At 41.2% G+C, this 13,929-nt stretch overlaps 1 protein-coding gene across 1 annotated transcript; it reads left to right on the top strand.

Annotated features, from left to right (window-relative positions):
• The first annotated feature begins 1,124 nt into the window (after positions 1-1,124).
• tnk1 (tyrosine kinase, non-receptor, 1) lies at positions 1,125-13,474 on the top strand. Its single transcript, XM_058624352.1, has 14 exons — positions 1,125-1,446; positions 4,827-4,996; positions 5,417-5,478; positions 5,587-5,745; positions 5,965-6,117; positions 7,058-7,335; positions 7,437-7,563; positions 7,758-7,904; positions 8,166-8,260; positions 9,427-9,675; positions 10,257-10,318; positions 10,834-11,315; positions 11,440-11,535; positions 12,595-13,474. Exons 2-14 carry the CDS (start codon positions 4,834-4,836, stop codon positions 12,727-12,729), a joined length of 2,208 nt encoding a protein of 735 aa, XP_058480335.1. The 5' UTR covers positions 1,125-1,446; positions 4,827-4,833; the 3' UTR covers positions 12,730-13,474.
• The last annotated feature ends 455 nt before the right edge of the window (positions 13,475-13,929 follow it).

Genomic DNA, 13,929 nt, shown 5'->3' with positions numbered 1-13,929 from the left:
GGCACGCAGGGAGAGGCACCAGGGCAGATACTGTACCAGGAAGAGCAAAGTGCAGGCAGAGCCTTCTTCTCAGTGCCGCTAGCATTCAAATCAACAGCAGCTGAGTGGGAGGGGGACAAAAATCCTGTCTAACAAGCTCTGCAACAAGGAGGTATGAAGGAGAGAAAGACGGAGCAAGAAAACCATTTCAGTTTCTTTATTTGACTCATAGTTCAAAGCAGTTTCAGGTGACAAGAGAATTAATGGAGTTGTTTATCGTGGTGATGATGATGATGATGTATTTTCCCTAAACTATTCCAGTTAAACATTTCCTTTGAGCAGATCAGGACACATCCCATTATATTAGGCTTTTACGTCAAAGGGGTTACTGATTATTTCTTTAGAACACAACCTACCAGCGTATTAGGTACATGCTGCCAAAACTTAACACAGAAGTTCTATTCAGTTTTTATTGGAGGCATTCCAAGACACATTAAATAAAATAAAAAGAGATCATGTCATAGACTGTTGTTTGTTATGTTGAATTAATATGTGCTTCTAATGTGTAATTTAGCATGTATATACAGTAAATGGGCTCTGTGGGCTAAATATTAATTAACTACAGCTTTAACAATAACCCTCCAATTCAATTTTATTTGTATAGCGCTAAATCCCAACATACATTATCTCAAGGCACGTCATTGAGACCAGAGAAACCCTACAATTCACACAATGAGCAAGCACGAGGCGTCCGTGGAGGGAAAAACAGAACTGACAGAACCAGACTCAGAGATGTGCAGCCATCTGCCTCGACCGGTTGGGGGGAAAGGAAAAATGGGAGGTGAGGTAGAGACATGCAGATATACAATAATTGTATCAAGTTATCCAGTGATAGCTTTAACTTACCTTGTCTCACGGAAGCAGGTTTAAATAAAAACTGTTTTGGTAACTGAGTTTATTGTGATTTTAGTGAAAATTGTATTCAAACAATAACAATACATAAAGTGACCTACATTGCTGTCCTGTATTTGGTGATTGATTAATGACACATCAGGTGTACTCTCTCTCCCTCTCTCTCTCTCTCTCTCTCTCCCTCCCTCTTATTTGGAAGTTGTTGTGTTTGAGGCTCAGGTGAGAAAATGTCAGAAAGAGGTGTGGCCGCTTCAGGGAGGCGGAGAAAACAGCAGGTACAGATCAGCGAGTCCCACAATCTTCTCTCGTCTTCCGTCTAACAGCAAGAGAGTCCAACCTTCCGTCGAGCCGTTATTAATAAACAGCGTGGATGTGGGCACATAGAGGTTTGTTTACGAGAAGAGTAGAGTTCAGAGGAGAGCTGTGATTTGTGGAGGAAAAACCAAACCAAACCAAACCTTTCGTCAGTTTCACGGCCAACATGGATCTGTACTGTCGTTGTGTGTGTGGTTGAATAAGAACTGTCAACTACAGCAGGACTTGTTCTCATTAACGGTAAGCATCAAAGTCTGTTAACTATTCATTATATTTAAAGAATGATAAGGTTTCTAAGTGTGTTATTCATCAAGAATAACGTCTAAATGCTCTATGGTTGTTAATATTACCAATATCACTAATTGGGTTACATGTTTTTTCTGCTACAGGCCTGAATAATAGATAGCAGATACAGGATTAGTAAACTATCCCCGATCTACAATTCTACATACAACTCTTTTACTACAATAAAACATTTGTTCATTCATTTGTTACTTTGCTTATTCCGGTTGTATGTTATATGACTAGTTTTGGATTTGCTGAAACATGCTGCTTTATTTTTTTTTTACAAGGTTTCCAAAGTCTTTATTATTTGTACCACAAGTTTTAATTTTGACCAAAGTGAAAACTGGTAAATTGTGTAACCTACATACCAAAACGAATCACAAAATGAATCACATAAATGAAGAGAAAGTTTAAAAAACAAACAAATAGGCTTTGATAGGGTCAGAGATCAAAGAATGACCTTTCTAGATTAAACCCCAGCAGTTTATATCTTAATTTCATTAGAGCATTCATCAAAACAATGCTTAAAGTGCTAATCAGTTCAAAAGAGTACAGGAACAACAACAACTAATAAAATGGACGATAAATTTAAATTGAAAACCTATAAAAACTGTTGCAAGACTTAAGACTTAAATAAAATCTGGCATAATTCTGAAAATCTTTGCGGTAAAAGTGTGAGCGACGGCAAAAAAGCTTCAGCATGAATTAATTCTGTTTAACGTAATAATCCATCAATTATAGTTACCCATTAATGCAGCATAATATAGCTATTAGTGGGACCAGTCTGCTGCAGAAGTGATTCATGATTGAGTGCTTTAAAGGTCCTGTGTGTAAGAATTAGTGACATCTAATGGTGAGACTGCAGATTGCCACGAATTGAGGACTCCTCTGCTCCCCTCTTCCTTTCCCATGCACGCGAAGCAACTACAGTGGCCTCTGCACACCAAAAAGAACGTCTTTCCTCTTTGTGTGGTAAGCTTCAGGGCTGTTATAGAAACACGCTGACACGAAAAGGCAGCTTCTGTAAACCGTGGCCCTTGCGTAAAGTACAATAAAAACTCCTATTATCAGGCTACAAAATCGAATTATTTTAATTTAAAGTGGTTACACGCATATACAAACAATCTTATGGTTGGTCTATTCCATTTCTGCCAATAAACCCTGCCTAAGTCAATTTTTGTGGGTAATACGTTCCTAATTTGGCATGAGACTGTGAACACAGGCCGCATTTTCACATAGTTCTGCCGCTTTTTGTGTAAATTACAGGTCTGTCTGTTGTCTGAGACCACTCCTGTTTACTGAACACACACTCGTACACATTATCAAGTCATGTACTTGACATAATCACACAGCATCCTGGGCAGATTCTTTTGGAGGCACACCCTCTGTGATTAGAGTATCACTCGTGATCCGGTGTTGTGCACTTCAGTGCAGGTGAAGCTTTGTCAGAGAAAGCGTTTAATTAAGTGTCTCAGCGTGGGTTGATTGGTTTACTGGCTTCACCTGCGTAAAACAAATGCTCCCTTGTGCAGTTGCACTGGGTGAATCTAACAATGCTGCTGGCTGGTTTTAAGTAACAAATAATGGCGTGTGTGTGTGTGTCAAACGGGTTATTGTTCACTTAAGGCTATTAACTAAATAGTTGGACACTTGGTCACACATGCCAGAATACTGAGAGGACGTTTCAGTAGCTGAGCAGGTTAAAAATTCATCCGTGTGTACACAAAGAGAACGATCACAGACCTTGCTGTGTTTACCGACCTGCGTCTCTGTCCGTTTTCTTTGTATTTGACTGTAACTCACTAACCTGCAGAGAATTTGCCTCATGCTCACTGAAGTGAGGTGCAGATTAATTGGGAGTTTTCCACAGACGTTAATGCAAGTCCAGACTGGTATCCTCCTCCTAACCCGTTTGGCTTTGCTGTTGTGAGAACAAGTCGTGTGAGTGCTGAAGACATTAATAGAGCACGGCGTGTTGTTTATTGTGGAAGTCCTTGATTCTTTTTTTTACCCCAGCATAGGTGACGTGGGAATGTTGAAAAGCTTCCCTGACTCACCTGCTGGGCTTGGAGGGCTGATAAGCAGATTCTTTATGGCTGTTCAACCTATCAGTGACACGAGGGAAGTTGCTTTAGCTTGTAATTTTGTGGCAGGAGGGAAACTGTGTGAACTTACAGTGTGAGTCAGTGACTTCAGTGCTAACTGGAGATCAGATGAGTCATGAAAAATTCATCACATTGTAAAATGTTTGACATAAATAAGGTACGGTTAAAATGAATTACTGACAGGCATGTGTAGAGATACAAGAAACTCTGAACAAATACACAAATGTATTTAATAATAACTCTCCTGATATCCCATATTACCGCACATCCCTTCACAAGCTACAGCTTGTTTGGTTTTTTTGCGAGTCATGCTGCAAATCTGAAACAACTAAACTGCTAAATAATTACCAGTTTTGATAGTGATATACATGTTTAGGTCATGAGAATTAGTAAGGCCATGTAAAGGGTGGAAAAACACATTTCCAAAACGAGTCTAGTCAGAGTTTATCCAGAGTCCTGCTGATGTTTAGATACAAATGCTGTGTGAGCAGAATCCAGTCCGACTGGTGCCCCTGAAACACTGACATGCTACACGCTAGAGTTTCCTCATCTCAGTCTGACACATCACAGTCTGGTTGCAGGTGACTTTCCAGTAACAATACCTCAACATGGCATCCATTGCGATTCTCAATGCTTCACAATGGGTGTTGACTGACGGCTGGTTGTACCTTGGTTTAAAATGAGTCGCTACAAGTCTTTTTTTTTTTCGACCAAATGTAGTCGTTAAACTCAGCGTGACTCATTCCAAATTAAATTGAAATCACAACATCTGTGAGGAAAAACCACAGATAGATTATTTCCCCAGAATTGTTATGCCCTACTTCCATCATCTTTTGACATCTAGCCATCGCTCCTCCTTCTCCCTGGAAATCTTTGATGGATTGATTAAGAATGTGACGAGCGAAAAGGTAGCGTAGCTTCCACAGAAGCAGAGGCGTCATCAAGATTCCTGCTCACAGGAAACCAACAAACAACTTGTTAAAAGTTGTCACGTGTCTGAAAGCAGAACAATCACCCTCCATCATCACTCTCCCAGGGACTTTTTGTTTGGTCTCCATGGCAACCTAGCAAGGCCTAATCAGGGGAAAAGTTACAGTTTAACAGACTCAGCTACAGCAGTGTTCGGTAACTGCATCATTTGCGTGTCTTTTAGATCTTTAGACTGAAAGAGAGGAGATTGAATTTAAGGTCCCTCACTGCATTGTAATCTTTGACGTTTGCTCCATAAAGGCAGGTCATGCTGATGGACCAGGACACTCAATGGTTGTACCACCTCCTGGCCGAGGTCCAGTTGGAGAAGTTCTACCTGCGCGTCAGAGATGGACTCAACATCACCCGCATCGAGCACTTTAACTACGTCAAGGAGAGCGACCTGGAGCAGATAGGAATCAGCAAACCTGGTGAGTCTGATCATGCTGACATCATGTCATGGACGCACTTTAAAATCAGGTTTTCTTGAAGTCGATTGTTATATTTAACTCTGCATTTTAATAAAAGTCAAAATTTGATTTTATTCTAAAGTTGCACAGAGCACGTTCCTTTCTAAAATCAGTTTGTTTTTTTTTTTAAACTCTGTTGTTCGGTTTCCCTCACAGGATTTTATTCAAATCTTTGTATTATTGATGCAAAATGTTGTTGTTGTCATCCGCCAAAATCTATCAAATTCTTAATTTGGGTATTTAAATCATGTAAGTGATTTTATTTTGAGATGTACAAGCAAATATTTAAAGCTTTGACCAAATTGGGAAACTTCTCTTCCATATTTCTACCTTTGAAAATAAGACTACTTTAATCTTTAATCTTCAATCTTTTTCTTCCAGCACAACGAAGATTATGGGAAGCCCTGAAGCGCTACAAGGTGGCTTCGCGATCACGGCCCAAGGTTTGGATTATCCCATTTACACGAACATTGTTGTCGACTTCATGTGTGTTGTGTTGTGTATGAACTGCGTATCATCAGTGTCCTTTATTAATTCATGCATGTTCACAGTGGCGAGGTCCGGATGGAGGGGAGCAGGCTCAGAACGGTGGCAGCCGAGCTCTCCCGTGTCTGATACAGGACAGCGAGCTGATCATGGGCGAGAAGCTCGGCTCCGGCTCCTTCGGAGTGGTGAAGAGAGCCGAGTGGCACTCACCCACTGGCAAAGTGGTAAGGGATGGTGTTATTAGATCAGCAGTGCTTTTTTTTTTTATCATATCTAATTTATACATAGACAAACAACCACCCACTCTCACACTCACACCTGTGGTCAATTTAGAGTGTCCAGTTTATCTAATCCCCAGTTTAACATTATAACAACCCGAATACTTTTAACACATCTTCTTTTTTTTGAATCGCCTTAAACTCTGGTCTCTTGACTCCTGTCAGCTGCCTGTAGCAGTGAAGTCACTGAGGAGCAACATGTCCAGGCAGACGGACACGCTGACCGACTTTCTCCAGGAAGTGACCATCATGCAGTCGCTGGATCATCCCAACATCATACGACTGTACGGCGTGGTGCTCACACAGCCTCTCAAGATGGTAAGATGTTGGAATATGGAAACCAGAGATTCATTCATTCATTTAACAGAGACACAGTATGTCATTGTGTTTATTTTATTAACAATAGTGCAGCCAGCTTATTTTATTCTTATTTTTATTTTTATTCTCGATTTATTCTTTCATTTGTGGTGTTTTGGGCCTGTTGCTCCACCCACCGCCAACCACCCAATAACACAGATCATAGGACCTTGACACCTGGGCTGCCTGCAGAGCAAGGTTATAATAGTATAATGAGTTAGTTTTGGGGTTTTCTAGTTTTTATTTTTTGTAAATGCTCTGTTTAAGTTTAGTTTGTATTCATTTTAGTGTTAGTGTTGCCTGGTGCAAGGTTCATCAAATGTCCAACACTGTATACAAAAACAAATTAAATTATGAATGAATGAAAATGCTGTCTCTTTAACTAATTTTAGTTAGTTTTATAAACACACAATTCACTTTCAGTTAGTTATTGGGGTTTTTTTAAACTCTAGTTTTTATTTTTATTTTTATCATAACGAAAATGTTTTTTTTTCAGCTATAGTTTTCGTTGTTTCGTTAGTTTTCGTTAACTATTATAACCTTGCTGCAGAGTTACTTGATAACAGGGAGCTGGCTTAAAAGCCTCATTAACCCTCTCCTTATCTCCTGCACATGGTTAACCCACTCTCTATCTCATGTATGTTGTCATTGGATATAATATGTTGTTTTACAGACTGTCATTGTCACCTTGATGTCTCCTCTTATTGTGTGATGTGGGAAAATTAACCAAATAGGTTTGATTGAACACCGGTTATAAGTGCAGCTCCTCACTTCCAGTGTTTTAAATTGGGATTGTCGTGCATATTTTACATACTGTATATTGCCTTTAAAAATGAACGGATTAAAACTTAGATGTGTATAAGAGCTGGAATACACGCTGACCTAACTCTCCATCCTCTAGGTAACAGAGCTAGCGCTCGGGGGTTCTCTGTACGACATGCTGCGCTCGCGTCAGTATGAGTACCCCCTGGTCCGCCTCTGGCTCTTTGCTAACCAGATCGTGGCAGGTATGGAGTACCTGGAGACCAGGAGGTTCATCCACAGAGACTTGGCTGCAAGAAACGTGCTGCTGGCGTCCCGGGAGATTGTGAAGATCGGAGACTTTGGTCTAATGAGAGGTCTGAGCCAAGAGGCGGATCACTACGTCATGTCGGCGCATAAGCGTATCCCGTTCGCATGGTGAGGACACCTGGACACTGAAAACTAGACGAGGAGGTGCTGGAATTTCTCAGCAGCTATACATTCTGACATGTTTACTTTATGTTTGTTTGTTTTTTCAGGTGTGCACCAGAGAGTCTCCGTGTTGGCTCCTTCTCCCACGCCTCCGACGTGTGGATGTTCGGTGTCACCCTGTGGGAGATGTTCACATTCTGCGAGGAGCCCTGGTTCGGGCTGACAAGCCGACAGGTTGGTGCTTGCATCGGCATATTCATGCTATGATCTCCGTGTTTGTTTCCATCTGTCAGTGTATTTGTGTTCTTCTGTGGAATGTGACTCCACCTTAATACTGTCAGGGGTTGGTTTTTTTTGGTTGTTTTGGTTTAATACGCTTTGTGACTCACTGTTTTAGTGTTCCTGACATTTACTTTCCTTTAACGCAGATCGTGTGGCGTGTGGAACGGGAGGGCGAGCGCTTGGAGAAACCACAAGATTGTCCTCAGGAGCTTTACGCCGTCATGAGGAAGTGCTGGGCCTGCAATGCTGCGGACAGACCCAGCTTCGCTCAGCTCGCCAACATGGTGTCAGAGGTGTGAAAATATGATATGTCTCAAGTCTTTCTGATGGTGAAATGAAGAGAAAATGTGTTTGATGAAAGATTAAATTACATTAGACTTTATGGATCCCATTCTGAGAAATGTGCTTCTTATAGCAGCAGAGGTCAGTGTACAATGTAATGTACAATACAAATCTTTTGTTCTGGAAAGCTCATGAAAAAGTGCAATGACACATGATCACAGGTAGAATCTGTTCCTTCTGCATTTTCCTTAATCCTATTTTTGCCTCTACAGGCCAGACCGATGGAGGTGCAAGTATCGAGGGACTTTTCTGAAGCCAGAAAACTCGCACTGGTGGCCAACGACCTTGTGACAGTCATAGACCATGGGTGAGTGAGAGAAATTACAGGGTGAGGTGAAATGAGAAAAACTTTGACCAACACAAAGGGCTTTTGTTAAGTAGAGAAAGGGGCCTTAAATGAGCTCCATCGATCTCATGGAGTCCTTGAACACATTTTTACCTTGTTGTTTGACTTCACTGACACACTTTAGATAAACACTGCTGTGCTTATAACAGGCTCACTTTAAAGGTCCAGTGTGGAAGAATTTGTGGCGTCTAATGTCGCTTTTCCACTATACAGTTGTAGCACGGCACGGCACGACTCGACTCTACACGGTTTGGGTCATTTTCCATTACTTCAGTACCGCTTCAATGTGGGCGGAGTCATCATACCAAAGCAGTTCTTTTTGGTTTATTCATGAGAATCACTTAATTAAGAGGATTAGTTCAGTACTTCCTGCATGACAGGAGCGCAGATTCCATCTGACACAGTCGCTGAATTAAAATACGGCAGAAGGGATTGTGATGTGGCTCACGATCACGGCTTTCAGCAGTGCTGTCACTAAATACACCGGACTCCTCTGTTAAATTTTGAGATTTTAGATATTTCATGTTGGGAATTAACGCATCTTTTGGGGATTTTAACATCTTTTTAACTGATCTACAGTTCAGCATTGTTCAGTTTTGATTTCTGTGTCCGCCTCTGGGACGACACTCTCTGCCAATCAGTGGCCGGCAGTCGGTCACTTGGTACTAAAAATGTACTAGGTACTATAACGGAAAAGCGTAAAAAAAACCGAGTAGAGTCGAGCTGTGCCGTGCCGTGCCGAGCCGTGCTACAACTGTATAGTGGAAAAGGGCCACAATGGTGAGAGTGCAGATTTCTCACCCCTCCTTTTTTCCATAGCCTAGTCATGGAATTACAGTGGCCTTCAGAGATTATAGAGGATGTCATCCTTCTTTGTTGCATAAAACACTTCTGCTTCAAAAACGCATGTTCTAGCTGTTTAGTCTGTTCTGAATGCTGTAGAAAAATGGCAACCCTGTTAAGCAAGGCCCTTCCCTCTAAAGTACATATAAAGGGTTTTTCTAAGGCTACAAAAACTAAAACAATCATAATTACGGATAGTGTGTTTGGTTTCTACCAATAGACCTTCCTAAATGTTCCAGTGACTGGACCTTTTAAACAGATGTTGTGCCTGTCTGTCTCTGCAGTCTGGAGCTGAGTGAGTGGAAAGGCCAGAATCAGAGGACGCTGGCAGTTGGCTGGTTTCCGGCGAGCATCACCATGCCGTTGCTCCCTTCTGCTCCTGCGGCTCCTCCCCCTACTTCCAGCCACCCACAACATAACCCTGCTGCCAGCTCTGACTACATCTCACCCCCTCTGAAGGGCAGCCTGCACCACACCGGACACGGAGACATCAAACCTGACCGTTGCTGGGGAACACCAGAGGGCCTGGAAGAGTGAGTGAAACCTCTCACCCTCCTGTCTATTTTACTTCCACTCTTTGGTGTATTTTCTTCTTCTGTTAGAACCTTTTCGCCTTTAGCAACATTCTTGTGCTACACACAGGGAGTGATTCGTTTTTACATCAAGACAAACGGAGGAAACGGGAAACAAATGTACTGCTCAAAAAACCTAGTTGTTTGAGCAGAATTACACAAACACTTCCTCAGTCGGGTCTGATAGTATTGCTTGACAGAGGCTGTTCTTAGATGAAGGAGGCGGCGTACAAATAATGTCATATTATTTGTGTTTTAGGGTGGGAATCTTTGTATCTAATACATGCTCTGATACATGCTCTTTACGTGTTTTCTTTTCTTTTTTTTTTACTCTAATCTAATATCATATAAAATCACATGTACATGTAGTCTTTACTGTGTAGCTACTATATCTTGAAGAATATCTTACACACTTGAGTAGTCCTTGAGTTTTATTGCAGATGTTGCTATAGCTCTGAACTCTCACCTGCTGTCACTCAGTGTAGATTGTAAGTAGAGGTCGTCAAACTCATTTGTTTACTTTTCTGACTTCTCTGTCACAGCAACAGCAGCTGGAGGCCGAATCCTGCCCGGGAGGAGGGATCCAATCTACAGAAAATGGCAGGTAGGGTCTAAAAATACAGCCGGCTGCAGAATATACTCACATCACAGCTGCAAGACAAACTGTATATCAGTATAACTTCAAAAGATATCAAAGAGTTTTTAATATTATCATGAAGTACTTCATATGTATTAGATGTTGTATTTAAATTGTGTTACAGTCGAGTTAAATAGACAATAAACACTCTTAAGGTCAATCATTTATGATTTTTTTATCAGTATAATTTATTTGGTTGGCAGGTAGGGGTTCTCTTATTGTTATCCTCAAATTTGCTTCTTAAATCACACAATCAGCATATCCATAATATTTCAAATTCAACATCATCAAAATGCTTGGTGTCAGAGGCTAACAACATGAGGAGACAGGTTTATTTATAAAAAAAACAAACATGTATATATGTATATTATTTGACTGTATTCTGTTGATGTTTGTTGTACTCAGTCTGCCCCCTAGTGGTTTTTTAAAGGCTTTTCTGATAGTCCCTTTGTGTAAATCTAAGTTTCCCCCTGTATCTTCAGGTTTGTCCCAGAGCCTGGAGTCGGTGTTGAGCGGACGTCGGCCTCGACCTCACATAGTAGGGGTGGTGAGATTGGATCAACACGGCAGATTCTTGCCCCCAGGAGCTAATAGTGTGGTGATGCAGCAGGACCCCCGTAGATTCAGCGAGGCCAGCATCCCCCCCCCTCCTCGACCACCGCTCCCCAACCTGAATCGCCCCAGAGTTAAGTCTCAGAGGAGGCCACCTACAGTCAATCCCATGCCAGGCCCCCCCCGGCCCCCGCAAATGGTCCTCAACCCTCCAGTGCATCATCAACAACAACCACAACCTCCACACCAGCCGCCACAGGCGGTCGGAGTCTCCAACCTGGTTAAGATGGCCCAGTTGGCCCGCTCGACTCCGCAGCTGGATGACAACACAGACAGCAGAGAGAGGGAACGAGTCCGAGATCGTGAGAAATCCCCTCATGTGCAGACCACGAGAGAGAGTCTCATCGCACAGGTAAGAGACAAGTTTTCCGACTGTTTCCTTTCCCTTTTCCTTCTGTTTTTTTGTTTTGTTTTCCCTCACAAAGGCCTGCTCAAAGGTTTTAAATACAAGTTTGTTGTTGCCCTGCTCTTGGAAGGTTACGGAGGCAGTACATGGAGTGACAACCGACGAGGCTATTGGTGCACTTCAGCGTACCGAGTGGAACCCACTGCGAGCTGAGCAACAACTGAAGGTCAGACAATGAAGAAAACACCAGTATGTGTGTGTATATATGTATACATGTACATGTATATATATATATATATATATATATATATATATGTGTGTATATATATATATATGTGTATATATATGTATGTATATATATGTGTATATATATATATATATATATATATATATGTGTATATATATGTATGTGTATATATATATATATATACATATGTGTGTGTATAATATAATATAATATACATGTCTAATATATACATATATTAGACATTTAAATAAAGGTCTAGTGTGTTTAGAATTAGTGACGTCTAATCGCAGACAGTAAGAAGCAGAGGACTCCTCCATTCACCCCTCCCTTTCCCAAACACACAAGAGATCTACGGTGACCTGACACCAGAAAGGATTTCAGTTGTTCAGGATTTTCAATTGTTTGGTGAGCTTCTGCTTCGAAACATGATTTGTTTGGGCTGTAGAAACTGTTGTCAGCCTCCATAAAGCAACTGACTCAAGCACGTGTTATAAAATGTTTATTCTAAAGCTATGAAGACCAAAGATTTTTTACTCTAAAATGATTACACACTCATACAAACATACAAACTTGGGTAATTTATTTAATTTCAGCCAATTAACATTACATTACTGGACCTGAAGTGACAGAAATGTTCACTAATCCAGACCCATATTATTTTTTATCTTCAAAGTTGAATCATCTGTACCATCCACACATGGTGCAACATTGCAAACTCTTATGTGTAAATCCAAAGGCATTCCTAAAGAGATTATAAACCCTGAGTTGTATTTACGGGTTAATCTGGTTTAAATTCACAGGCAAAATTTCTTGTGCGTATTCGGCAATACTTGGCTCAGCATTTAATTGAAATAAACACACGAGAGTGTTGCAACTCAGGCTGTAGCCAGTCTGTGACGTCACGGCAGGTGTTTTCCAGGTACTTTGCATTTCACTGATGATGCAAAACATCCCGTTTAAAAGCCCCCACATGAAAAAATAAGTAAAGCTATAGATCCACAGCATTTTGATGGCTTTCACTTATCTCTCTCCCCTCAGTTCGAGCATCTGTACTCACTGAGCCTCTGCTCCAAAGAGGACTGTCTGAGGATCCTCTCCAGATACCAGTGGAACCTGGAGCTCGCCAGTCGCCACCTGCTCCGATGGTCCCGGGAAGACCGGCCAGGCCCATGAGAGAGGGAGCATCGCAAATCAACTCAGAGAGTCTGAAGACAGTCATTCATTTTCTACTGCTTTATCCTCCATATGATGGGTCATGGGAGACTAGAGACAATCCCAGCTGACGTAGGGCGAAAGTCTGGGTACCTGGACAGGTCACCAGTCCATCCCAGGGCCAAAATACAGAGATGGACAACCATTCACTCTCACACTCACATTTACTGTCACTATAGACTGTTCATTTAAACTCGTCTGCATGTGTTTTGGACCAGAGAGAACACACAAACCGGTGACCTTCTTGCTGTGAGACAACGATTGAGACACTCTAGCCCTCTGAAAGTTATTTTCTGCCTGATTTTCCTGAATAATTGAGTGGATGTTTTTTATGCATCATTCTGCTTAACAGACACACAGACTCCTTCCTTCCAACACTCAATATGGAAATGGGTGCGGAAGCTCACTCCAGTGCAGATTAAAATGGGAAAATGAAGATGGATGAATATGAAAAGCAGTATGCACCATGTGTCTTACTACTGCTTTTATTTTAATTGTTTTTGTATTTTTAATGAGACCTCATCCTGCACAGTGCGTTCGTTTAAAATAGGTTTTTGTACCGTGAGGAATTTTGTATATATTTTATAAGAACTTAACTTGATGACCTGGTCTGACCTGATTTTATACAGTACAGTCTGTTTGCCAAATAAGTCTGATGAAGTGCCAGACTGCCAGTCTGTACCTGAAAATAAAGAATGCATTTGGAGGTTTCGAGTGAAAAATAATTGCGTTTTACGAGGCACACCATCTCTGCTCCAGACCACAGTGGAACGTTGCATTGTGGGGAATGTGGGAAACCATGTAGGTTTTTACTAGGAAACATAAAGTGTCAATTATAAAGACAATACTTCAGACAATTCAATAGACGTGTTAATATTCAATGTGTATAGTGTAGAAGAAATAAAATGGCGAGTAAAACGGCACCAAGTGTGGCTCAGTGATAGGACACATATACAGTTGAAACCAGAAGTTTACATACACTTTATAAAAAGACACACATGCTTTTTTTTTCTCACTGTCTGACATGAAATCAGACAATCACTTTTCCTATTTTAGGTCCGTTAGGATTACCAAAATTATTTCTATTTGCTAAATGCCAGAATAATGAGAAAGATTTTTTTTAGACAATTTTTTATTACTTTCTTCAAAGTCGGAAGTTTA

The sequence above is a fragment of the Solea solea genome, chromosome 3 (assembly GCF_958295425.1).
Source record: "Solea solea chromosome 3, fSolSol10.1, whole genome shotgun sequence".
Classification (NCBI taxonomy): domain Eukaryota; kingdom Metazoa; phylum Chordata; class Actinopteri; order Pleuronectiformes; family Soleidae; genus Solea; species Solea solea.
The sequence above is the reverse complement of the archived record's forward strand: the minus strand, read 5'-3'. Positions and strand labels throughout refer to the sequence as shown.

Bases quoted from the DNA above. Each gene is read 5' to 3' on its own strand.
- tnk1 (XM_058624352.1), top strand. From the start codon at position 4,834: ATGCTGATGGACCAGGACACTCAATGGTTGTACCACCTCCTGGCCGAG. The intron at 5,479-5,586 runs GTTTGGATTATC...GCATGTTCACAG, and splicing joins CTTCGCGATCACGGCCCAAG to TGGCGAGGTCCGGATGGAGG. The intron at 7,905-8,165 runs GTGTGAAAATAT...TTGCCTCTACAG, and splicing joins TCGCCAACATGGTGTCAGAG to GCCAGACCGATGGAGGTGCA.